The 25,027-nt window shown below is 52.8% G+C and overlaps 2 protein-coding genes across 3 annotated transcripts; one reads left to right on the forward strand and one right to left on the reverse strand.

Annotated features, from left to right (window-relative positions):
• Window positions 1–6,895: 6,895 nt before the first annotated feature.
• On the reverse strand, window positions 6,896–23,082 carry RRP1 (ribosomal RNA processing 1). 2 transcript variants are annotated; one of them, XM_053565773.1, is made up of 13 exons: window positions 22,865–23,082; window positions 21,661–21,743; window positions 19,908–19,965; window positions 17,011–17,096; window positions 15,386–15,447; window positions 12,342–12,471; window positions 12,194–12,258; window positions 11,836–11,969; window positions 10,520–10,593; window positions 9,515–9,612; window positions 9,304–9,323; window positions 8,106–8,219; window positions 6,896–7,475 (listed from the first exon to the last, which is right to left on the reverse strand). In XM_053565773.1, the coding sequence occupies exons 1-13, from the start codon at window positions 22,995–22,997 to the stop codon at window positions 7,270–7,272; spliced, it is 1,263 nt and encodes a 420-aa protein (XP_053421748.1). In that variant the 5' UTR covers window positions 22,998–23,082; the 3' UTR covers window positions 6,896–7,269. The 2 variants fall into 2 exon arrangements, with proteins under 2 accessions (XP_053421748.1, XP_053421747.1); XM_053565772.1 differs by having other exon boundaries at window positions 11,818–11,969; window positions 22,865–23,081.
• Window positions 13,614–14,216, forward strand: LOC128568101 (40S ribosomal protein S10-like). Its single transcript, XM_053565774.1, has one exon. The coding sequence runs from the start codon at window positions 13,666–13,668 to the stop codon at window positions 14,161–14,163; it is 498 nt and encodes a 165-aa protein (XP_053421749.1). The 5' UTR covers window positions 13,614–13,665; the 3' UTR covers window positions 14,164–14,216.
• Window positions 23,083–25,027: the final 1,945 nt, after the last annotated feature.

Here is a 25,027-nt window from a genome sequence, read left to right on the forward strand (position 1 = left end):
ATCATTAATGACCTTCAAACCCTGCAAAGGCAGCAGAGTCTCTCCCTCACGGGTCCTCAGATAACACCTGGGCGTGCAAACCTCTGGGCCAGCTCCCCAGACGCCAGAGCCAGTTACGCGTTGAACTGCTTTTCCCCAAATTCACATGCTGTAGTCCTGATCCCCAGGACCTCAGAGTGTGACTATATTTGGAAATAGCATCTTAAAAGAGGTAAGTTTAAAATAAGGCCATAAATCATCAAATTGTAAATGTTAAGTACAGGGTATATAATCTCTAAGTGTCTAAGCAGGGGTCCTCAAGCTTTTTAAACAGGGGGCCAGTTCACTGTCCCTCAGACCGTTGGAGGGCCAGACTATAGTTAAAAAAAAAAAAAACTATGAACAAATTCCTATGCACACTGCACATATCTTATTTTGAAGTAAAAAAACAAAACGAGAACAAATACAATCACACCGCCTCATATGGCTTGTGGGCCGCAGTTTGAGGACCCCTGCATCTTAATAGATTTTTTAATTTAAAGTGAGGTTATCAGGGTGTCCTTGCAAAAAGAGGCAATGAGGACCCATGAAGAAGGTGCCACCTACACAGCAGGAAAGGGGCCCGAGGAGCGGCTCTTCTGCACCCTGACCTCCAACTTGGGCCTGCTGAGGAAGCTCCTCAGGGGTCCCAGTCCCTATAGCCATACGGGAGGGACCGCCTATTGTCACCCCCGCCCCCTCACTGCTGCCCTGGAGCCAGCAGCCTGTGTAGGGCCTTTGCACTGGCTACGCCCACTGCCAGCAGCTGTGCTGGGCTCATGGCTTCATCTCAGTCAAGGCTTTGTCCAAAGTGACCTCACCTGACCACATGCTCATCTTCCACACACCTGTCCCCTTCACCTCTACTTCTCCAGCTCATCCCTGTGGCATCACACAGTCCCCGACTAGAATGTGAGTTCAGGGAGCTGAGGCAGGGGAGCCATGGCACAGATGGGCTGGGGCTTCTTGGTGGGGTGCCGGGCCCTGCGCTTGGTGTGCCACCCTGCTGTCTCCACCCCTCATGCCCATCTAGACATGTGGCTACAACTCACTTGCCTCAAACATTCCCGTCAAAGTCTCCCCTGCACCCTGAGGGAGGGCCAGCCAGAGCTACTGGCTGAGAGATGGGGTGGGGAGGTATCCAAAAGATGGGCCCTGCCTTAGCTGGGCCTGACTCAGGGGCAGTTTGTTGTTGTGGTCAAACCCTCTTCTGGCCCTGCTGGCCTGCTCCCCCTTCTCCTGATAGCCCGGCTGGAAACCTGGACTGCCCCTGGCTCCCAGCTGAGACCTAATCCTGAGCCTCCCCTGCACCAGCTCCAGTTGTGCCCTCCCAAGAAGTCCCTGTGAGGCCTGGGTCCATAGGCCAGGCCTCTGGAGGAGCTGGCTGCCCGGGAGTGGACGGCTGGCACAAGGCAGAGGTGGGGCTTTGTTCTCCATTCTCTTTTCTTTTCTTTTTTTTTTTTTTAGAGACAGAGTCTCACTTTATGGTGCATGGTAGAGTGCCGTGGCGTCACAGCTCACAGCAACCTCCAGCTCTTGGGCTTAAGCGATTCTCTTGCCTCAGCCTCTCGAGTAGCTGGGACTACAGGCGCCCGCCACAACGCCCGGCTATTTTTTTTGTTGCAGTTTGGCCGGGGCAGGGTTTGAACCCGCCACCCTTGGTATATGGGGCCGGTGCCCTACCCACTGAGCCACAGGCGCCAGCCTGGTTATGCCTGCATCTGAGGGGAACTTTTCAGAAAGGAATTATTTTAAAAAGAAAAAGAAAACAATAGTAAAACTTCCCAGGCCTTTTAGCTGCTCCCAACCATGCAAATGCTCACAGACAAGGTGGCTGCCTCAGTCTCCACCTGTCCAAGCAGGCAGGCAACTCATACAATGTGCACCTTGTAGTCATTATACTGCCCACACTGGGCGGGGGTGGGGGGGAGACAGGAGGAGGGGAGAGGAAGGGGAAGGGGAGGGGGGAAGGGCAGGAGGAGGAGAAGGGCAAGGGGGGAGAGGGAGGGGGAAAGAGGGAGGGGAAGAGCAGGGAAGTGGGGGAGACAGGGAGAGACACACCTACAGGACCAGCCAGCCGGGTTCTGAGCAGACGTCTAGATATGAAACCCTGCAGAAGGCACAGGGCAGTCCTCAGCTAAGCCTCAGTTTCAGAGCCAAAAGCTGCTCACTCAACCAGCATGGTGGTTCACACCTGTGATCCCAGCACTCTGGGAGGCTGGGACAGGAGGATCCCTTGAGTTCAAGAGTTGATGACCAGCCTGAGGAAGAGTGAGACCCCTTCTCTACTAAAAATAGAAAAACTAGCTGGGTGTTGTGGCAGGAGCCTGTAGTCCCAGACACTCAGGAAGGCTGAGGCAGGAGGATCACTTGAGCCCAGGAGTTTGAAGCTGCTGTGAGCTGTGACGACATCACTGCACTCCAGGCTGAGTGACAGAGCCTGTCTCACGACACTGAGCATACTTGAGTTTAAAAACAAATTCTGTGAGGGCGGCACCTGTAGCTCAAAGGAGTAGGGCACCAGCCCCATATGCCAGAGGTGGTGGGTTCAAGCCCAGCCTCAGTCAAAAACTGCAAAAAAAAAACAACAAATTCTGTGAATGTCTGGAAAAGGCTTACATTAACTCAGGCAGAATAAACCAAGAAAATGCAGCCCCTCTCTGGCCTCTTCAGAAGGCTTTCATTGATTTCTAACAAAGGTGCGTATGCAAAATGTAAAAATGCCAAAAGATAGGGTTGAAAGAATCCTAAATTCCCAGGAAGAAGGGATGGAGAGTATGGGTAGGGGGTGGCTAACAGACCAGACAGCTGAGGCCTATTCGGAAAGGGGAGGGAGAAACTTGTGCTCTCACTGCAGGGGACGTGAGCCAGGTTTTTCAAGAGCTTAGCCCTTCCCACCTGTTGACTCTTCAACAGGCAGGCACAAGTCTAGTCTGAGTGCCTCTGTGTCCTTTTCATCTTCCAAGGTTTTGGAGAGCCCCCAGGGATTTCGTGTCTGTGGCACTTTTCCCTGGATACCCCCGGAATGAGGCAGGGCGCCCCGCTAAGAAGTCAACCTACCTACTTCCCACAGCCCTGCCCAGGGCAGCCAGGCATAGGACAGTGCAAAATGTGTGCAACTACCACAGACAACAACCAAATGTCATCATACCACAGCTATGCAGACATCTATGTGAGTCAAATCAACAGATGAGATAGTGCTGACAGGTGTCCGTGGCACTCCCCAGGGAGCCAGGCCTGCATGAGACCCAATACTGCAACCCCAGAGAAGAGCTGCACCTGGCCACTTCCCACTCTGGGACCCAAGCTAAGGCGCTGGAGCTGGATGTGCAGCCATAGCCCTCAGTGATGGGCCCTCAGCCCTGCTAACCCATGCTGGGCCTGATGAGTGCTACTAGGCTGCTCCTGGTACCTTGTTGGGGGGCAGCTGTTGCAAAGCGCTGGGCGAATCCCTGAATATGAGGAACGAGCCGAAGCCTGGGAGAGAGGGCAGAGGCTGGGCACTAACTTCTCCTCCTGGTTTGGCATGGGAACCAGGAGCAACCAGACTCCAGCGGGCTCAGGGGACCTCCCTTTGCACAGCTGAGAAAACTGAGGTTCAGAGCAGTGAGAGGCTTGCTGAGGGGCTCAGGACCCCGGCTCAACCCAGGACACCTTGCCCTCTGCCCCTCAGATGGGATGGGGGTGGGGGGCTGGAAACCAGCTTGCCTCACCCACCAGGGCAGCAGCCTCCAACTCTCAGGGTCCTTCCAGTAGCCCCTGAAGTAGTGTTTCCCTTCCTGCTTCCCCCAAGTCTCTACCCCTCCACCTGCGTACCCAGGAGCTCTGGCAGCTTTTGACAGTGAGCAGGGGAGGCCGGAGGATGACTTCTCCAGTCCTTTTGCCCGGGCAACTGCGTCCAGGATGCCAGCCCCAGCAGGACGGGCTTGACCCATCTGATTTCCTCTGAAGACCACCCTGAGGACTATCCTTTGGGGCAGTGTGAGGGTGGAGGCAGCCCTCCCTCCCATAGCTTTTGCCCTGGGGTCCCACGTTCCTGGCAGGTAGAATTGAGGGGCGGGGGGACCCTGGAGGGAAGGTCACAGGTGCCAGGACCTGGGCAGCTGGCAGGTCCTGTGCCTGAGGCTCCTGGGAAGCTGCCCCACATGGGAGGGGAGGGAAGGGGCCTGTGGATGCAGGGGCCATCCCACAGGGGGATCATGGGAGTGAGGGCTGGGGAAACTGAGCCTGGCACTAAGGACCCCAGACCACATGTCCCTGCTGTGCAGACTGGGACTCTGGCCACCCACCACCTGCCTGGCCATAGGGAAGAACCGTGCTAGAACCCAAGTAGACGTGGTGCCAATCCTAGGAAGTGCCTCCAGAGACCCCACTTCGGGAGGGACACAGGCCCCACCCGAGCCTAGAGAGACTGGAGATGACCCTGGGGCCATCCAGCTTGGCCATGTTCATTCCAGGACCAAGTATGTCCCCAAGAGGTTGCTTGTGGGACAGCATCTGTGGGTGGGGGTGACACAGGAGACTAGGAGATGCCAGAGGGCTGGGCCACACTCCCTGGACCTCAGAAGCCAGGGCCCCCTGCTCACCTCCACCCTGCCCGTGGCCCTCGGTAAGGGGGACAAGGCTCCAGGTCCACAGAGAAGCCCCCTGGGTGATACCACCATGTGGGGGGGTGACACGGTGGTGGGATGCATTACTTTGCAGGTAAAAGTTCCCTGGGTCCTCCAATCATGTTTTCTTTTTTTTTTTGTAGAGACAGAGTCTCACTTTACCGCCTTCAGTAGAGTGCCATGATGTCACAGGACTCACAGCAACCTCTAGCTCTTGGGCTTCAGCGATTCTCCTGCCTCAGCCTCCCGAGCAGCTGGGACTACAGGCACCCGCCACAACGCCCAGCTATTTTTTGGTTGCAGTTCAGCCAGGGCTGGGTTTGAACCCGCCAACCTCGGTATATGGGGTCGGCGCCCTACTCACTGTGATTGATGGATGGTCACAGTGATTGATGGATGGCAGGTGGGTGAATGGCTGGATGGATATGTGAAGACACATGTGAACACACACACACGCTATAGGACTGAGCTATCAAACGCATCACCACAGCACAGACACCTGATGACCAGCTCAAAGTCAAGAAATGCGGCTGGGAAAGGGAAGGTGCCAAAGATCTCAACATGCCACAAGATGTGTCCATATTTGAACAAAAAGTCTCAAAATTCCCAGTAACTGAGACCAGGAGGTGTAGGGGACAGCTCCTGCCAGCCAAACCCAGGCCCAGAAGCAGCCCTGGCAGTGTGGGTGGCGGGCAGCTGTGGGCCACCTCCCCACAGGCAAAAGGCTTCCCTTGGAGATTTGGCAAGTCAGAATCTGACTAGCTGCTGTGCTGGCTGGGGGCATACGGTCCCCACTGCGGGCCTTCCTGCTAAGCAGTGACCAGAGCGCCCCTTCACCTGCCCCACCCCTGCAGCTGAGAGTTGTTTTTTTCTTTTTCTTTTGAGACAGTCTCACTATGTTGCCCTAGGTAGAGTGCTGTGACATCACAGCTCACAGCAACCTCAAACTCTTGGGCTTAAGCAATTCTCTTGCCTCAGCCTCCCAAGTAGCTGGGACTACAGGCGCCTGCCACAACACCCAGCTATTTTTTGTTGCAGTTGTCATTGTTGTTTAGCTGGCGCAGGCCAGGTTCAACCCGCCAGCCTCAGTGCATGTGGCCAGTGCCCTACCCACTGTTAAGAGTTCAAATGGCACCAATGCAGGGAGGGTGAGGCAGGTGTCCCTGAGACGCCCCTAACTCTGTAATGGTAGAGCTGCTGCTCAGTCTCCTGGAAGGTCACCTCTGAGCAGAGGCTGTGACACAGACTTGCTGTTGAAGTTCTGAGGCTTCCTGGGACACAATTTGTGTGTTCTCAGCCTTTTAAATTAATTGCTTAAGAAAACTCAATGAGCATTTTGGTGTTGCCATTGGACACCCGTCATCAGTGGCCCAACTGGATGGCATGTGGTTTGTATAGTTTTTTTTTAAAGGAAGGCCCCTACGGACTCCCTACCACACCCAGCATAGACCTCATGGCCCACGGGGCTACACCTCAGGACAGCCCATTGTCCACTGTGCGCACCCCTGGGGCCTGTGCAGGCAGGGATGAGGTGGAGCAGCCCCAGCTCAGCTTCTGTCCCCAGGGTGGGCCAGTCTTCCTGCAATTTCTTACTCTTTTTGGGCTTCAAATGGTGGCTGCTGCTTCTCCTGTTCTGACACTGACCCTGTGAACAGCCATGGTGATCCAGGCTGGGTGACAGAGTGACAGTTCTAAAAAACCCCAAGCATAGCAACAGGAAACACACATGCAGCCATCTGTGACCCTGAGGCCCAGGGAGACATGCACAAAGCGCACAACCAGATGCAGCCACAGCAAACCTCTCCCTGTGAACAAAATGCAGGAAACACCGGTCACTGCAGTTTCTGGTTCAAGAACTGCAATTATGTATGACCAGTTTCTTTCTTTCAAAAAGTCCAATAGTATGGTTTCCAACTTTTTGACCAAAAAATCTTCAACTGTTCTTCAACAACAGAGCATTATTAAATCCCTTTCCAAATGGCGCCAGCAGCAGCTTCAGGGCCCAAGGAGTGGCAGGGCTGGGACTGACCACACCAGCTGTCCAGGAGGCCTACAGGGACATCAGGTATGATTCCACCTCCATGTTGCAGGGACAAGGGTCTAACCAGAGGCACCACAAACAACAGGGGGCGTCACACAAGCTTAAATGTGAGAAAAAAAGCCACTGTCTACACAGCCCATGACACTTGGTGACTGTCCAAACTCTGCCGGAGGTGTATCAACAGATTTTTCTCTGAAGAGGACATCATTTGAATACCACTCTGGAGCCTGTGCCTTGCACCTGCCTCCCAGGACACCTGTCTGCACGATGGGCAGAGCAGTGCTTCTCTGGTGAAGCCGTGCAGCATTTTATTTACAGCCACCCCACGGTACAGGGCACCAGTCCCTGATACAGGTGCAGTTTAAGTCCTCAGAGTCTGACCTTCTCCCCCAAAGTCACCACCACCATGGGCAGCAATGGCTTTCTGGTGAAAGGAGCATTTTTTAGGACACCAGCACTGAGTGAAGGGTCTGCTCTCTCCAGCCTGGCCCCCGGCCACCTTCCCACACAGCAGTGAAGAGCTGTTGGTCCTCAGAGTCCACACTCAGGCCCAGTCACTCTGGCCCTCGCTCCACACCTTGCCAGCCTGGGCCAGCCACATCACTTCCTGCTCTCCAGCCTCTGTTTCTTTTTCTTCTTTGGCTCCTGGACATTGGCTTCCCCTGTGCTGGCCCCAGATGGCCTCTGAGGCTGTCTCTTTCTCTTGCCAGCCCCTCTCCTGCCACGGCCTCTAGGCTGCTCTCGGGGCAGGGCATGATCAATTCCCGAGTTTGGGTCTGGGCTTGAGTCCTCCTTTTCACCCGTCCCTGACAAGAGAACAGGCCACGTGAGTAAGATGCTGTGCACAGCTGGGCTTGGTGCTCCCACTTCAGTTCAGTGACTGCAGGGGCCAGCACAGGAGGGACAGGACCACTCAGCCACTACGGCCTGCAAGTGTGGACACAATGCCCAGCCCACAGGCCACCTATACTGGCTCATGACCCCAGGGAAGGCTGACCTTGGAGCAACACGAAGACCAGGTGGACAGGGTCAGGAAACTCAAGGAGAAGGAGCACAAAGCGGGTGTGGGTGGGCTGTGCACCAGCACCCTGCCAGGCACTGTGCCCACAGCCTTCCCTGCTGCAGGCCCAGGGCAGCTCTTAGGGAGGAAGTCACGTGCCAACCATTCCTGGGTGACCATTGAGGGTAGAGAGGGAAGCAAGCCCCAGAAACCAAAGACCGGAGGGCAGGGCTCAGGGATCTCCAGAGCACATGGAAGGAGCAATGCCGGAGGGTCAGCGGGCCCACAGGCCACGCATCCTGAGACTGCAAGTGCACAGGGATCTCCAGGACATGTGGATAGTGGACATCCAGGACAGGGACCTAGCACTCCCACCTGAAGAAACAGATAAGCAGGTGACATTAGCACCTTGCCACTGACAGTCACTGAGTCCTACCTTTCCTGTGTCGCAGCTGAGATTTAGGCAGGCGCTTCTTGGCCTTCCTCTGCCGCCTGCCCTCCAGCAGCCTTTTGCCAGCCTCTTCCGGGATCTCGTCCTCAGGGAAGATGCCTGCAGGCCAGGAGGACAATCAGGAAGCTGGGAGGCGGGGGGTAGGGTGCTGTTCCTCACAGCCTCCAGCAAGTATCACCCTCATGTGCCTTGAGAGAGAGACCCTGTCCTAAAGCCCAGGACACCTTACCCAGGGACCCTGCCCTAGCTGACCCCAACCGGCCCTAAAGCAGCCACATCTGGAAAATCCAATTTTGGAGCATTTACAGTCTCAGCTGAGTATATCTTATCCAAAATGCCTGAAAGCAGAGTGCTCCCAATCTTGGATTCACCTGACTTTGGAGTATTTGCCATAGATTTACAGGTTCCTGTCCCTAACCTGAGAATCTGAAACCCAAAGTGCCTGGGTAGCAGCTTCTGGAGCGCGCTCAGCACTCGAATACTGCGGATGCCACAGCACTTAGGAATTTGGATTTTCAGGTCAGGGATGCTCGACCGCACATTCCAGGTCTGCTTCATGCCAGGAAGAGGCACAAGGGGACTTTCGGGGCAACAGTAATGTTCTGCACCTTGACAAAGGTTCTGGTCACACAAGGCCACACACTGGCCCAACCCCCGCACATGGGGGGGCACCTGAAACACCCAGTCTGTCATTCACAGAGCGTGGGGGTGTGGTCTGAGCAGGGACAGAGGGACACCTCAGCAGGTAATCACATGATAACCCAGGATAGGCCAATGCCCCTGCTGGAATCAGGGTGGTGTGTGTGCCGGCATCTGCTATAAACTTATTCCCACTGTGCTGTTTGAAATTATCATAACAAAATGTTGGGGAAAATGCTTACCTCTCCCAACCATAACCCTCCTAGGACACTGGTCTTCAAATGCCCATCCCATTCCATCAGCCACATACTATGCAGACCAGCAGCACAGAACTATGGCCCCTCAGGAGCCCCCTGGGGCTCCGATGGACACTCAGCAAAAACCAGAAGAGGAGAGCTGCGGGTCCCACAGCCTGGCCTCTCTCCCCTCCAGAACCACCACCAGGCCTCTGCAAGGGGACCACATGTGTTACAAAGAGACCCGGGACTGAGCCACTCCCACGAAGACAGGCTGTGCAGCGCTGGGAGCCCAGCCCAATCCTCACCTCCTGCCAGGTCCTGCAACCTAGACAGAAAGAGACACTGTCACTCCTCACAGCTGTGGAGAAGGAGGCTGCATCCACAAAGAACTTCAGGATCCTAGAGAGGCTGCCCTGGGGGGCTGCAGAGACCCCAGTCCGAACAGCCCTTGGTGAGATATTAGCTGAGGCTAATGGAGCTCAGGGCAGTCCCTGGGCCATCTGCAGAGACACTCACTTTCGGATCACTTTGTAGAGACGCTTCCTGTTCTGAGAAGGGGTGCTCTGCCGACTGGCCATCTCGAACAGTCTGTTTGCAACTGCCTCGTAGTCAAACTGTTTTGAAGAGAGAAATGCATGGGACACAGTTACCTTCCTGTGCCCTGGGACCATGGAACTCAACAGACCAAGAAAGCACTGCTCCTCCATGCAGGCTCTCTTCCCGCTTCACAGGAACACGCAAGGTACCTCAGGATGTTCTTGCAGCCACCACCACACAGCAGGCACCACACCTGCTCCAGGGCAGCACTGCCCCAAAGGAGCTAAGAAGATCATGAATTTGATTTTTGTTTTTGAGACAGAGTCTCAAGCTGTTGCCCTGAGTAGAGTGCCATGGCGTCATCACTCACAGCAATCTCTAACTCTTGGGCTCAAGTGATCCTCTTGCCTCAATTTTTCAGTAGAGATGGGGTCTCGCTATTGCTCAGGCTGGTCTCGAACTCATGAGAGTCCTAGGATTACAGGTGTGAGCCACCATGCCAGGCCTAGATAGATTTTATTTAACCCAAAATATCCAAAATGTCATTAATTCCATGGGTGGTCCTATTTAAAACCTAATTATTAGGACAATGTGCCAGAAGTCACAGACCCCACTGGCCAAGCTAACTCTGAGATAGGACCAGGCAGGACAACCCTTGGCATGTGCCACCCCTCCACACCCTGCAGATACTAGGGGGCTGGCCATATGCAGCTGAAAGGACCACATGTGGCAAGGGGAGGCCTGGGGAGCACAGGTCTGCTCACACCCTGCCTCCCGGGCCCTGGCCCCAGCACTGTTCCCAGTGCCCCCTCCTCCTGCAGGTGCACAGGGCCTGGGGCACCTGTCCTTCCCCTGATACTAACCTCCATGAAGACCTCCCGAAAAGGTGACTTCTAAGTCAGTGGCTGGCAGCCCCTCCCTATCCCAGTCGGCAGGGGAAGGCATGCAATGGTGGAGAATGCAGCCACCAGCCCAGGCACCCACCTGGAGAACAGGGCCATCCCCATCGTCTCCCCCCTGCTCCTGGCCCACCTCAGGCTCAGCTCTACTGATGGAACCTAGAAAAAAAGGGGCACCGTGAGCTCAGAGATCTGCTCCTGGCTGGGAACTGAAAGCTACTCTACCTCACCCTGCTCAGAGTTGGGTGGAAGCTGGGAAAGCCCCAGCTCTCGGTGGCTGCCAGGAAGCATCCAACCTCGTAAGAGTGAAGGAAGTCAGCCCAGGGCTGTGGTGCCGGCCAGGCCTTTAGAGATGGAGAGTGGACATCTCGGGCAGCAAAGGTGGAGCCATAAGTTCCAGAAGTAAAAAAGGGCAACTGGGTCCAGCTCCAGGGAGGGCTGGATCAAGGACTGGGTACATGGCACCCCAGTTCAGGCTCTCATAGCAATGCCCACTGAGCAGCTCCTGGACAACAGGCAGCTTGCAGGTAGCATGCGGTGAGCATGACAAGTGCTGGGCCCACGGATCTGCTCTGGGCATCAAGGCCACTGAGGACAAGGTGGAGACGCAAAGATGCACAAGGCGGTGGATAAAGTGCTGGGGTGGGGGCACCTTTGACAAGAAAGCTGCAAGGTGTGCAGCAGTGGCAGTGAGACTAAAGGGTTCCTGGGAGTGGCTGATGACACATATCCTCTATAGCAGACAGGACACTGAGTGTCCAGACTGCCGAGCAGTCAGACAATGAGCCGATATCAAGACTGGAAAAGGCCAGGCTGGCCCCTTTCACTGCCTCCAGGCCCCACAGCAGGCCACTCATAGCCTGCGTCCCATACCTCACCCACGCAGCACTAGCCAGGTGCCATTCTCATGCTGGGCCCAGCCACGATCTAAACAGAGCACCTGGTCATTGGGGGACAGGCAGGCCAAGAGGGAGAAACATGAAGAGCAGGGGTTTATGTAACATGCTGGAAAGACACACACACACGAACAGGGTAGCCCAGGCAGCCCTGAATGGTGGGCAGAGATTCGGAGGGGAAGGCACACTCTGGACAGAGGCAGAACAAGCCCAGGGGTCCAGGCAGTGTTCCGAGGGCACCACAACCAGGAGAGGCTAGGGAGAGCCTGGCAGGTGTGGGCACTCTGGCTGTGTTGCTGGCAGACTTTGGAGCTCAACAAGAGGACCAGCCAGGAGGTAGCTGCATTGCTCCAGCAAGAGACCACAGGACATGCCCAGGACCAGTGCACAGAAGCAGCTTGGCACCCTTAGTCTGGTATTCTGTGAGCCCCGCCCACAGGCGGCTCCTCAGACCTCTTTTGGGACAGCAGGGCTCATGCGCACTCACCACCCTCTGAGGCCTCACCACCGTCCGGCACCACCTCCTCTTCCTCCTCGCTTTGTGCTTCCAGCTCCTTCATCAAGTCCTCGATGGCAAACGGGGCCTGCTCCACGATGGTTTCAAAGATGCCTTGAGTGACACTGTGCAGGACCAGAGAACTGCAAGCAAAGCAGGCACATCAGGGCCATTTCCCAAAGAGAAGCGGCGCCAGTCACACTGCCACACTCGCCCCACCACTTGGCCAGCAGCCTCTCCTGCCTCATGCACAGTCCACACAGCCCCATCACTCTTTGAGGGAGTAGCACCCCACAAAGGCAGTGGGTGCCCCAAAGAACTCAGTGAAAGAGAAGAGTCAGACCTGACCAGGCCATCAGCCACTTACTCCTTAGTCTGGGCAGCAATTCTGCAGAAGGGCTCGATGAACTTGAGGTTCTGATCTGCTGTAAGCTACAGAGGAAAGCACACAGGCTTTAGTTCCTCATCAGTAATCACCCACCAGTGAGCTTGGCTGTCCAGATGCACAGCCTCACCTCTTTAGCGCCCACTTTGCTCAGCTCCTCCAAAAAGATCTCAGTGAAGTGGCTCTTCACCCCATGGGGGGCCTGGCTGTTGGGGTGCAGGATCTCGGTCAGCAGCAGCTCCAGCAGCTGCTCGATCTGTCTGAGGATAGAGAATGCAAATGCTGCAGGCAGCCAGACAAGGCTGCAGTTACCAGCTCTGCCGCAAACACGAGTGCCTGCAAACGTGCCAACTGGTCACGTGCACACAGGCGAACAGCACAAAGAATATGACCAGCACCAGGACACATGGCCCGAGTCTGGATTGCTGGCAGAAGTATGAAGGCCTAGATGAGGCAGGACACTCCCACTGCTTTGTCTGGCTCTCCTCTCCACTGTCCCCACTGGGTCCCCCTTGAGAAGATAACACCAGAACAGAGCACAGGCAAAAGGAAGACAGAGGCCTAGGAAGGGGCTGAGGACCACAGGCCATCCCTGCATCGAGCTCTCCCTCGCCAGCAAGTGTGCTGGTGTCACAGCCCTGGATCTCACGGTGAGAGAGCTCCAGAGACAAGAAGCACCTGGCCTACAGGATAACACAGACCCTGCACCCTGACTTATAAACACGTGTTCTTTAAACAGCTCCCTAGGTGAGATCTGGTGCAATATCAAGGTGACACCCAGAGGCAGGAGACATGCACCCTGGGCTAGTGATGCCATCAAACATTAAGACAGGCCAAGGTCTCAGTGCTAGAGACCCCAGGCCATGAGAGATGCTACCCATTTGCTCCCAGTCATCTCTTTACTGAATCCCTGTTACAATGGGGATGAAGTCACTTTTATACTAAGCCAAAAACGGTTAACTAAAATAAAATTGCTTTAACATGTAATTCAGCTTAAGTCACTAGATCCCAGTGGGGTACCCTACAACACTAAGACCTAACACCAATAACAGAGTCCTGGCCTCAAAGTCCTCCCACGAAATCAAAGGTTGAAAACCACCCCAAAACAGAGGCACTGTGGCCCGATTACGCAAAGCAACTCAAATCCAGAGAAATTCAGGTAACTAGGGTACAACTCCTGCTGACTCTTTTGTAAGGAAAGAAACAAAGTGGCTGGAATAAGCATTTGCTGACCCTGTAATCCTGAAGAGTCCTTCCAAAACCTGCTCTGACCATTCCTCTGACCACTGGGCACTTGTTTTCATCTCACACACTCAAGAAGAACTACTTTTAACACATACTTTTAAATTATAAAAATCAACTCCAAATGTATTTTTCCTAAGCCCTTTTCTCCCTTTAAAAAAAGAAAGAAAAAAGCTTTTCCAGCCTCGGCTCTGGACACTGCAGCTGTCGCGATGTTGATGCCCAAGAAGAACCAGATTGCCATTTATGAACTACTTTTTAAGGAGGGTGTGATGGTGGCCAAGAAGGATGTCCACATGCCTAAGCACCCGGAGTTGGCAGACAAGAACGTGCCCAACCTTCATGTCATGAAGGCCATGCAGTCTCTCAAATCACGAGGCTATGTGAAGGAACAGTTTGCCTGGAGACATTTCTACTGGTACCTTACCAATGAGGGTATCCAGTATCTCCGTGATTACCTCTACTTGCCCCCTGAGATCGTGCCTGCTACCCTGCGCCGCAGCCGTCCAGAGACAGGCAGACCTCGGCAGAAAGGTCTGGAAGGCGAGCGACCTGCAAGACTCACAAGAGGGGAAGCTGACAGAGACACCTACAGGCGGAGTGCTGTGCCCCCTGGTGCCGACAAGAAAGCCGAGGCTGGGGCTGGGTCAGCAACCGAATTCCAATTAAGAGGCGGATTTGGTCGTGGACGTGGTCAGCCACCTCAGTAAAATTGGAGGGGATTATTTTGTGTTAAATAAATCTGTAGCTGGAAAAACTTAAACAAAAAAAAAAACACACACACAGCAGAACATAAGACGGGTGGTATTTTTGACACATCTTCAATAAAACAAAAAGCAGCCACAGCACATTCCCTATGCCACTTTCGTGACCATAAACAGAAAGAAGACAGCCCCGGCATCGGGACATGTTAACAGGTGACTACAGGAATTAAAGCAAAACTTTCCATTTTTTTTTTTTTTTTAAGAGACAGAGTCTCACTTTATCGCCCTTGGTAGAGTGCCAGGGCGTCACACAGCTCACAGCAACCTCCAACTCCTGGGCTTAGGCGATTCTCTTGCCTCAGCCTCCTGAGCAGCTGGCACTACAGGCACCCACCATAATGCCCAGCTATTTTTTGTTGCAGTTTGGCTGGGGCCAGGTTCAAATCTGCCACCCATGATATGTGGGGCTGGTGCCCTACCCAGTGAGCCACAGGCACCGCCCAACTTTCAATGTTTTATGCAAGTTTTCTGAGTTCTTCATACTGAGCATACATCACTCATAATTAGAACAAAACTATAAAAAAATTAGAATTTTTTCATTAATTTAAAACTTTAAAATGTTAAACACTTGGAAACTTCCTTGGGGTTGTGGAACTCAGTTTGCTGCCCTAATTTGGATGAAGAGCCTTCATTCAGTGACCCTGGCAGCCGGTGTTAGGCCCCCAGATCCTGGGTCCTGGGAGCTGGGCCAGCCAGAGCATAGAACCACCAACAGCTGCGGGGGTAGGAGCTACACCGGGAACCCGAGGTCACACAGGAAACGCAGGCAGCTCAGGACAGAGCCTACCCAAGCCCACGCGCTGCTGTGCAAAGTGAGCAGGCTGGACCATTTCAGTACTGTTAGAACAGAGAGCAACTGCTGCTGCTAACAGGGCTGAACGTACCATCTTTCCATAAAGGCCCCTCAATCTACAGCACAGGCCTCAGTTCCGACCTGCCATGACAAGGAACAATGGAGACTGAAAACAAAAGGAGTCACTTTCACAAGCACACACATTTTGATTCTGGAAAATGCCTTCACTTTAAGCACCACCAGGGGCACCATAATGTAAAGGCTGGCACCTCTCTCTGACAAATAATTAAAAGAGAGACATGCGACTCCAATTCCTACTGAGTGTAGCAGTTCTCTAGTTCCTGTGAGAGGCAGGCAGAATCACTGGGTACCAACCTTTCTTCCCATCCATGCATCTTCACAGCCTTGAAGGACTCACTCAGGACCATCCGCATGAGCTTTGGCACAAAAGGAGACTCACATTAGTGCAAGCATAGCTCAGACTTCACAAAACACCTCACCCCCCACCTAAGTTCTAGGAGCTGCTTGAGGATAAGGCCATGGCCACGGTCACCTCTGCCTGCCTCAGAGCACATGGCAGGCCCTCAAAAGCTGGTGACAAGATCAGTATTGGTGCAGACACCAAGCCCTCAGGCTGCTGGCCCTGGGAATGCACCCTCCGCCAGGCAGAGAGGGCCCAACTTTCCGAGAGCAGCAGGACGTCAGCCCCACAGCAGTACCACAGGCAGTGATTTGGCCTGTGCACTGGAGCTGGGAGGGACAGGCCTGTTTCAAAAGTGAGACCGGGGAGGGAAGAGCAGCCCCTCCCCCACGTCTGAACTCTTCTTGCCTTCCCCACGCTCTTCCAAGCACTTCTCTCCCACTAGGCACAGAACTGTGTGTGTTTAGGGCTTACTGACCTGCCCCACACCGCCTTCTTTCCCAAGTGCACTCTCTGCTCCCTAGACAGCCCCTTCCAAACACCCGACACACGCCATCCATGGAAGCCTGGACCAACTCTGAGCTGGACGCTGAGCCAGAGGAACAGACTATGACCTATTCTCACTGTGGCCCAGACACTGCCCCAAGTCATTGTCTTCATGGGTCCCAGACAGTGACAGCATCCCTTTATCTGGAGACTGCTCTAAAGTCACAGTGAGTAGCATCTTAATAACAAGACCTGGAATTTCAAAAGGAAGCAAGGTGGGGAGGCAGGTAGGGGTGGCAACACACGTCTAGGAGACTTAGTCCCCCTTCACTCCTCAGGGCCAATCAGTCCCTTAAATAAGAATGTGATGTAAGAAAGGGGACAGGAGATAGTCCTACACTGACACTATCATCACCACCCGACAGGCTCAGCACTGCATAGCAGACTCCAGGCCTAGGGTCTTGTTGCCTCTGCTGAGCCCACCGGCTGCTGCCTCTTAACAAGGTCACAGGTATAGCTCCCATTCTCTGAGCTGCAAGTTTGTGCACATGTTTTGAGAGTCAAACTTTTTGGCTTGTGTCTGTAATCCTAGCACTCTGGGAGACCAAGGCTGGTGAACTGCCTGAGCTCAGGAGTTCAAGATCAGCTTGAGCAAGAGCAAGATCCCGTCTCTAAAAACAGCCAGGGGTTGTGTCGGGCACCTGTAGTCCCAACTACTTGGGAAGCTGAGGTAAGAGGATCATTTGAACCCAAGAGTTTGAGGTTGCTATAAGCTATGACGCCATAGTATGCTACCTAAAGTAACAAAGTAAGGCTCTGTCTCAATTAAAAAAAAAAAAAAAAAGTTAATTTTTTTGCCCACTTGCTTGCTCTCAGAGACAGGGAATGAAAACTACATTCCCCTCCTGGCTCCACCTCTAAGCACACTGGCCTCCAGGGTCACACAGCCTCAGGGTCATCTCTCTGCACAAAGGATGGGGCTAGGGAGGGCTGAGGCCAGACACTGCCATGATGCACCCACAGCCTGTTTCTGCTCTGCTGGTTCCCAAGACCTGCACCTGCCCCAGGCCACGTGAACCCATGGCTGCCTCACCAGGTAGAACTTGTCCAGGCGCAGTCTGTCTATGCCCATCCACTCACGGTTCATTGTCTGCCAGAATGCCTGAAGGAACAGGTGCTCTAAGGGAGGAAGAAGCCAGAGAACCACTGAGGAAGGCGGAAGCCACTGTGAGATGTGAGGTCAGGAAGTCATCTACACACACCTGCTGGATTTTCCAGCTCCAGGGTGTGCCGACCTGAGAAGTTACCATGCTTTTGGCTTAAGACACAGGATATTGGCTGGGTGCCCACAGCTCAGTGGTTAGGATGTCAGCCACATGCTCTGGAGCTGGTGGGTTCAAACCCAGCCCAGACCTGCTAAATAAATAAACAAAACAAACAAACAAACAAAAAAAAACAGCCAGGGTGTGTGGCAGATGCCTGTAGTCCCAACTACTTGGGAGACTAAGACAAGAGAATCACTTGAGCCCAGGACTTTGAGGTTGCTGTGAGCTATGACGCCACAGCACTCTAACAAAGGTGACAAAGTGAGATTGTCTCAATAAAAAAAATAAACATTAAAAAATAAAACACATTAGCCGGGCGTTGTGGCGGGCGCCTGTAGTCCCAGCTACTCGGGAGGCTGAGGCAAGAGAACTGCTTCAGCCCAGGAGTTGGAGGTTGCTGTGAGCTGTGTGATGCCATGGCACTCTACCGAGGGCGATAAAGTGAGACTCTGTCTCTACAAAAAAAAAAAATAATAAATAAATAAATAAAACACAGGATATTATGCACTTCAGGAAGAAAAGCAAAGCATAGCTACACCCAAACTACAGCACAGTCCCTGACAGACAAGAGCAAGAGAGAGCAACTGCTGGCCAGAGGCAGCTAGTCAAGCCGTTTCCTCCCCAGCTGCCTCTGCCACTGGCCTGGCCTGGGCTGAGGCCACCTGATACCTACTGCTGACCTCTTCTTGGCAGCCTAACTGCAGCCGTATGCGAATCATACTAGATCCACTAACTCAATCAGATGCACAGCCCTATAGGCAAAAGGCATGTCCGACACAGGGTGCCTTGAGCTGAAATGTGTCCCTCAAAATTCACATGCTGGAGTAACTCCTAATTCCTCATAATGTTATCTGGAGACAGGGCCTTTACATAGGTAATTCAGGTGAAATGAAGTTGTGAGAATGGGCCCTAATAAATCTGACTAGTGTCCTAACAAGAGGAAGAGACTAGGCCAGGGCAGTGGCTCATGCCTGTAATCTCAGCACTTTGGGAGGCAAAGCGGGAGGGCCGCTAGAGGCCAGGAATTTGAGACAAGCTTGGCAACATAGCTAAAACCTCATCTCTAAAAAAATTTTTTAAAAATTAGTTGGGGTTAGGCATGCTGGCTCACACCTGTAATCCTAGCACTCTGGGAAGTCAAGGCAGGTGAAATCACCTGAGTTCAGGAGTTTAAGACCAGCCTGAGCAAAAAACGAGACCCTGTCTCTACTAAAAACAAAAAAACTAGCCAGTGTCGTGGCAGGCACCTAAAGTCCCAGCTACTCGGGAGGCTGAGGCTGGAGGATCACTAGAGCCCAAGAGTTGAAGATTGCTGTGAGCTATGATGCCACAGTACTCTACAAGGGTGTCAAAGTGAGACTGTCTCAAAAAAAAAAACTGATTAATTAAATGCTGATGTCCAGGCCCCTCCCCCATAGCTGAGTTTAACCAGACCAGGACCTGGACATCAGGAGTTTTACAGGCTCAAGTGATTCCCACGGGCAGGCAGTGGTAAGAACTACTCATCTTAGTAAGGATGGGAACACAAGGGGCAGGAAAAAAATAACTGCAGTAACTTCCTAGCTATCAACAGGGTTCATTCAAATGCCCTGGTAACATTATACTGGCTTTTCATTTTAATTTTAAAATGTAAAATATGGGCCAGGCACGGTGGCTCACACCTATAATCCCAGCACTCTGGGAGGCATGGTGGGTGGATGGCTTGAGCTCACAGGTTCCAGACCAGCCTAAGCAAGAGCAAGACCCCTTCTTTAAAAACAGCCCCCGTTGTAGTCTTGTGGCGGGCACCTGTAGTTCCAGCTACTTGGAAAACTGAGGGAAGAAAATAACTTGAGCTCAAGAGTTTGGGACTGCTGTGAGCTATGATGCCACAGCACTCTACCAAGGGAGACAAAGACTCTATCTAAAAAAAAAGGTAAAGGGCGGCACCTGTGGCTCAGCGGGTAGGGCGCCGGCCCCACATGCCGAGGGTGGTGGGTTCAAACCCGGCCCCGGCCAAACTGCAACAAAAAAATAGCCGGGCGTTTGTGGCGGGCGCCTGTAATCCCAGCTACTTGGGAGGCTGAGGCAAGAGAATCACCTAAGCCTAGGAGTTGGAGGTTGCTGTGAGCTGTGTGACGCCACGGCACTCTACCAAGGGTGATAAAGTGAGACTCTGTCTCTACAAAAAAAAAAAAAAAAAAAAAAAAAGGTAAAATATTAGCCCATCAGACTCTCAAACAGTATTTTTTTTTGATAAATGAGTTAATACACATTGAACACATACCGTCTCGTTTTTTGCTCAGGCTGGTCTTAAACTCCTGAACTCAGGTGATTCACCTGCCTTGACTTCCCAGAGTGCTAGGATTACAGGTGTGAGCCAGCATGCCTAACCCCAACTAATTTTTTAAAAATTTTTTTAGAGATGAGGTTTTAGCTATGTTGCCAAGCTTGTCTCAAATTCCTGGCCTCTAGCGGCCCTCCCGCTTTGCCTCCCAAAGTGCTGAGATTACAGGCATGAGCCACAGTGTTTCGGAAATAGTAAGCACCCTAGAGACATGAGCTGGCTCTGTCTCTTGCTTAGTATTACTGGCTCTAAATTTTAAAATTGTCTCTGTCTGGTGGCTTTGATGCTCAGATTCTGACATCCACAAATAGGTGTGTACCTATGGCAGAGTATACTCACGTGCCTCTGTCGTCTGAAAAGCATGGATGAGCTGGGAAATAGTCCTTCCTAGTTCTTCCTGTGCAGGGAACAATAAAAACCGCCCTCAGTTCCTGCAGCACTGTGCTCTTACAAGGACAAGACAAAAGCACTCAACTGTCTACTCCCTCACTAGAGAACCAGCTCCCAGTGGTCTCAACCCAGCAGACTAGAGGTTTATTAAGTTTTACCCTGAGCTGGGGCAACAGACTCTAACCACAAATGGCAGTTCTTGCCTCCTGATGAAGGCTGCACCCTGAGCAACAAGGATAATATCTAAAGGGGGAAGTAGAAGAGAGCAGAAGGGAGCCCCCTACCAGCAAGGGGGGTGAATCAGATCCCCATAAATCACTCAGAGTCTGCTTGCATCACATGCCAAGCATCACCCAGGCCACTTGCTAAGACAGGAGATTCCAGAGCCTCAGGCTGAGAGATAGTAGATTAGTAGGCATGAAACATGGCCTAGGAATTTGTATTTAAATAAGTACCCATGGGCGGCACCTGAGGCTCAGTGAGTAGAGCGCCAGCCCCATATACTGAGGGTGGCGGGTTCGAACCCGACCCCAAACTGCAACAAAAAATAGCCAGGCATTGTGTTGGGTGCCTGTGGGCCCAGCTACTCAGGAGGCTGAGACAAGAGAATCACCTAAGCCCAGGAGTTGGAAGTTGCTGTGAGCTGTGATGGCACAGCACTCTACCTAGGGCGATAAAGTGAGACTCTGTCTCGGGCGGCGCCTGTGGCTCAGTCGGTAAGGCGCCGGCCCCATATACCGAGGGTAGTGGGTTCAAACCCGGCCCCGGCCAAACTGCAACAAAAAAATAGCCGGGTGCTGTGGGTGCTGTGGGTGCTGTGGCGGGCGCCTGTAGTCCCAGCTACTAGGGAGGCTGAGGCAAGAGAATCGGTTAAGCCCAGGAGTTGGAGGTTGCTGTGAGCTGTGTGTGATGCCATGGCACTCTACTGAGGGCCATAAAGTGAGACTCTGTCTCTACAAAAAAAAAAAAAAAAAAGTGAGACTCTGTCTCAAAAACAAACAAGTAGGGCGCCAGCCCCATATGCCGAGGGTGGCAGGTTCAAACCCAGCCCCGGCCAAACTGCAATAAAAAAAAAAAAAAATAGCCAGGTGTCGTGGCGGGCGCCTGTAGTCCCAGCTGCTTGGGAGGCTGAGGCAGGAGGATCGCGTAAGCCCAAGAGTTAGAGGTTGCTGTGAACTGAGTGACGCCACGCACTCTACCCGAGGGCAGTACAGTGAGACTCTGTCTCTACAAAAATAAAATAAAAAACAAACAAAAAAAAAAAACCAAGTAAATAAATAAAAATAAATAAGTACCCTCACCACCCAGGTAACTTTGAAAGAGAATAAATATTCATACTTTGTGAAACACTGTTCTAAAAAGGCTAGCAAAAGAAATCCTTTGTCTCAGAAGACTTGGATTCTGTCCCTCAGTTTCCCATTATTTCATTGTTTTTCACCTGGTATAACACAAAACTACCCAGTTTTCACCCATGCCATGACCTGCGCTGCCTACCACAGTGTCAGCACACCAAGTCAATGTCCCGAGCAAGGCCCCTGACCAAAGACCTTGCTTGGCCCACCTACTGCACAGAACAAGACAGTGAGGCTGGAAGACTCTGTCCAGGTCTCGGGCCTTATTAAAATGGAGTCAATGGCACGTGCACCTGTCCTCCCACCGCAGCTTGTGCGCAACACCTTGGGCTCCCAGCCCAGCCACTCACCTGGAGGAGCGGCTTGTCCTGCATCCACATGCAATAAAACAGTCCTTTCCATACCTTTAGCAGCTCATCATGACTGAAGCCACCTGCATCAAAACAGCAACATTCAGACTCAATGAACCAAGCCTGAGTGTCAAGAAGGAAGCCAGAGAGATGTGACTGCCTGAATTAGGCCAACATCCTACTTCCTATGAAGGCAAATGGGCAGCAGAGTCCAGCTGGCAATCCAAACAATCCTTCCTATGCAGAACTGCTGCACCTGTGGTAAGTTTCATTCATGCAATAAAACTTACCAAAATCTACAAGGTATGGGGCCTGCTATTCCATGCTGGAGATTCAAAATTGAGAACCTCAACTACTTCCTGAGCTTAATTTGTTGATAACTTACCCTGCATTACAGAGGGTTTATGAACTTTTCTGTGCTATACCTCAAATATTAAAAGAAAAAAATTAACTTAGTCATTTAGACTGTCAGGGGAGAGAGAAAATTACACAGTTGACAGATACTCATTGAGGTCCTACATGTCAAGTGAGCTTTAGCAGATGAAAATCACCTGGAGGGTTTGGGGAAGCCCTGAGGACCAGCCCTAACTTGACAGGGCTGAGATGGGACACTAGAATTTGTATCTCTGTTTTTAGAGAAGGGGTCTGGCTCTGTCCCCAGACTGGAGTGCACTAGCGCTGTCACACTCACTGCAGCTTCCTGGACTCAGGCAATTCTCCCGCCTCAGCGTGCCAAAGTGCTAAGATTACAGGCGTGAATTCACATTTCTAATAGTTGCGACGTAACGTTGAAGCTGATGGGGGTGGGGGAGGTGAGCAGACGGACACTGAGAACCACTATTACAATAAATGGTTAAACACGTTCCTGGCCATCGGGGACTGAAAGCAACTCAGAAGACAGTCCACTACCTACGCAAATAGAAAACTGCTTACTAAGAAATGCTGCCAGGAGGGAACATATAGAGTGCCCCAGCAGCGGGGCAGCAGGGTGTATGGTCCACAGGAGGGGAGAGAAGCGGAAGAAGGCCGGGGCTGGAAGGGGTTCGGGGGGGAGGGACAACGTCATCGCGCCACGAGGGGAAGCAGTGAGAACAGGCCCGCGGGCCGGGCCCGGCGACTTGCAGCCCGCGCGGCTCCAAGGCCCAGCAGCCTCGACTGCTCCACACCCCGCCGGCCTCACAGACTCCCGCCCACAACCGCCAACCTGCGGCGCGCTGAGTCCTGGCCATGATGTACTTCCGGAGTTTCCTCACCGCCCGGTCCCGGGTAACCTGCTCGTTCCCAGCTAGCCGCTGCGCCAGCTGGATCTCGGGTGGGAGTTGTGCGGACGAAACCATGGCGACGCCGGCTGCAACACTGAGATCTACAGACCTCCAGCACGCGCGCCGGCGCTCCTCTCTGCTTCTCGCCGACGCGCGGCCTGACGTCACAAGTCCGCGACACCTCAAGCTGGTTGACGACGACGACGCCCAGCGGCAGGGTCACGCAACTGCAGCGAAGGGGGCTCGGAGACCGGAGTACGCAGGCGCGGCGTGGGGGCGGGGTCACAGGGCTTCACGCGGGTGCTCGGAGACTACAGGTCCGAGTCCGGCTCTCCGAGGCCGGGAGCGCTGCGAGGAACCCGGCGCGAGTCCGGCTGGGACGGCCCGCGCGGGACCTGCACCTGAGCTCGGAGTGAGCCCTTGAGCACGCACATCTGGGAGGACAGAGCGCGGTGCCGAATCTTGGTCGCATCTTGAGTCAGAACAAAAGCCATAAAAGCCATCTGAGAGACAACTGGGGAGACTTGGATGCAGGGGTCCTCAAACTGCGGCCCGCGGGCCACATGAGGCAGTGTGATTGTATTTGTTCTCGTTTTGTTTTTTTTATTCAAAATAAGATATGTGCAGTGTGCATAGCAATTTGTTCAGTTTGTTTTTTTTAAACTGTAGTCCGGCCTGTCTGAAGGACAGTGAATTGGCCCCCTGTTTAAAAAGTGTGAGGACGCCTGGAGAGGTTAGATTATAGGACAGAAAGGAGGTTTGTTGGGTGTGACAGTGGTGTCCGTGAAGAACGAGCTCTGCAAACTTTTTCTCTCAGGGGCCACCGTAAGTCCGAGGGCGTCCCAGCAGGACTCAGACGGCGTGCTGCAGTTTATCGTGCCAGAAAAATGGAGCAAAATCTGCAGAGGATCCAGCTACAACTTTCTGGAAATCTTGCCGGGGGAGTCACAGGACACACTTCCCGCAAACACGAGCTGTGAAGATGAGTGAGAAATACCGCCAACCTGGGAAGCTGATTGGACGCTCAGGCCCAGGGTTTTCTCTGGGGGCCGGTTACGTCCGCCCCCTCTGCCTGGCATGTACCAAAATAACCAGAGTCCCAGAAAGAAAGCAGGCAAAACTCATATTTGTACAAGCAATTTGTTTGTTTTTGCTATTTTTGGCCGGGGCTGCGTTTGAACATGCCACCTCTGGCATATGGGGCCAGTGCCCCACTCCTTTGAGCCACAGGCACCACCCTGTACAAGCTATTTGGGCAGATTAAATCCCTCTTACCAGGAATGGTGGGGACACTCCCAAAGTTCAAGATCCTAGTCGCCGGACAAATCCCATCCAGTCAGGCCTGCTTTGTCAGCTCAGTCCTGCACAGGGCAGATAGAAAATGTTTCTGGGGTGGTGCCTGGGCCGCGTCAGTGAGTAGGGTGCTGGCCCATATGCCGAGGGTGGCGGTTTCAAACCTGGCCCCAGCCAAACTAACAAAAAATAGCCAGGTGTTGTGGCGGGTGCCTACTGTAGTCCCAGCTACTCGGGAGGCTGAGGCAAGAGAATCGCGTAAGCCCAGGCATTGGAAGTTGCTGTGAGCTGTGATGCCACAGCACTCTACCCAGGGCAATAAACTGAGACACTGTCTCTAAAAAAATAACAAAACCAGGCAGGTGGGGACTGAATTTGGCCTAGGACCACAGTTTGACAACCCCTGATGTAAAAGAATGTCCTTTATTTTTAGTGACTGAACTAGTTCAAAGACCACACTGAACTATTAGGTCAGAGCAAAGCATCATGATGTCTGGAAGTTAATTCTGTAAAAATACCCCCCCACACACATATATACACACACACACATTCACACGTGCAGATAAGGATACAGGGCAAAATGTTAATGAGAGTGGAATCTAGTGGTGGGACTACAGGTGTCCTTTGCCTTATTCTTCCAACTTCTATGTTTGAAATTTTTCATAATAAAAAGTTGGAAAATATTTTGGAAACTTTAGAATTAGTTCTCTAATGATTTAAGTACCATATACATGTATGTGCCAGTTCTGGTCTAAGTGACAGTGGCCCTGTGAACAAGATCCCTGCCTCTGGGGAGCCAGGCAATGAGAGAA

The sequence above is a fragment of the Nycticebus coucang genome, chromosome 16 (genome assembly GCF_027406575.1).
Source record: "Nycticebus coucang isolate mNycCou1 chromosome 16, mNycCou1.pri, whole genome shotgun sequence".
Lineage (NCBI taxonomy): Eukaryota > Metazoa > Chordata > Mammalia > Primates > Lorisidae > Nycticebus > Nycticebus coucang.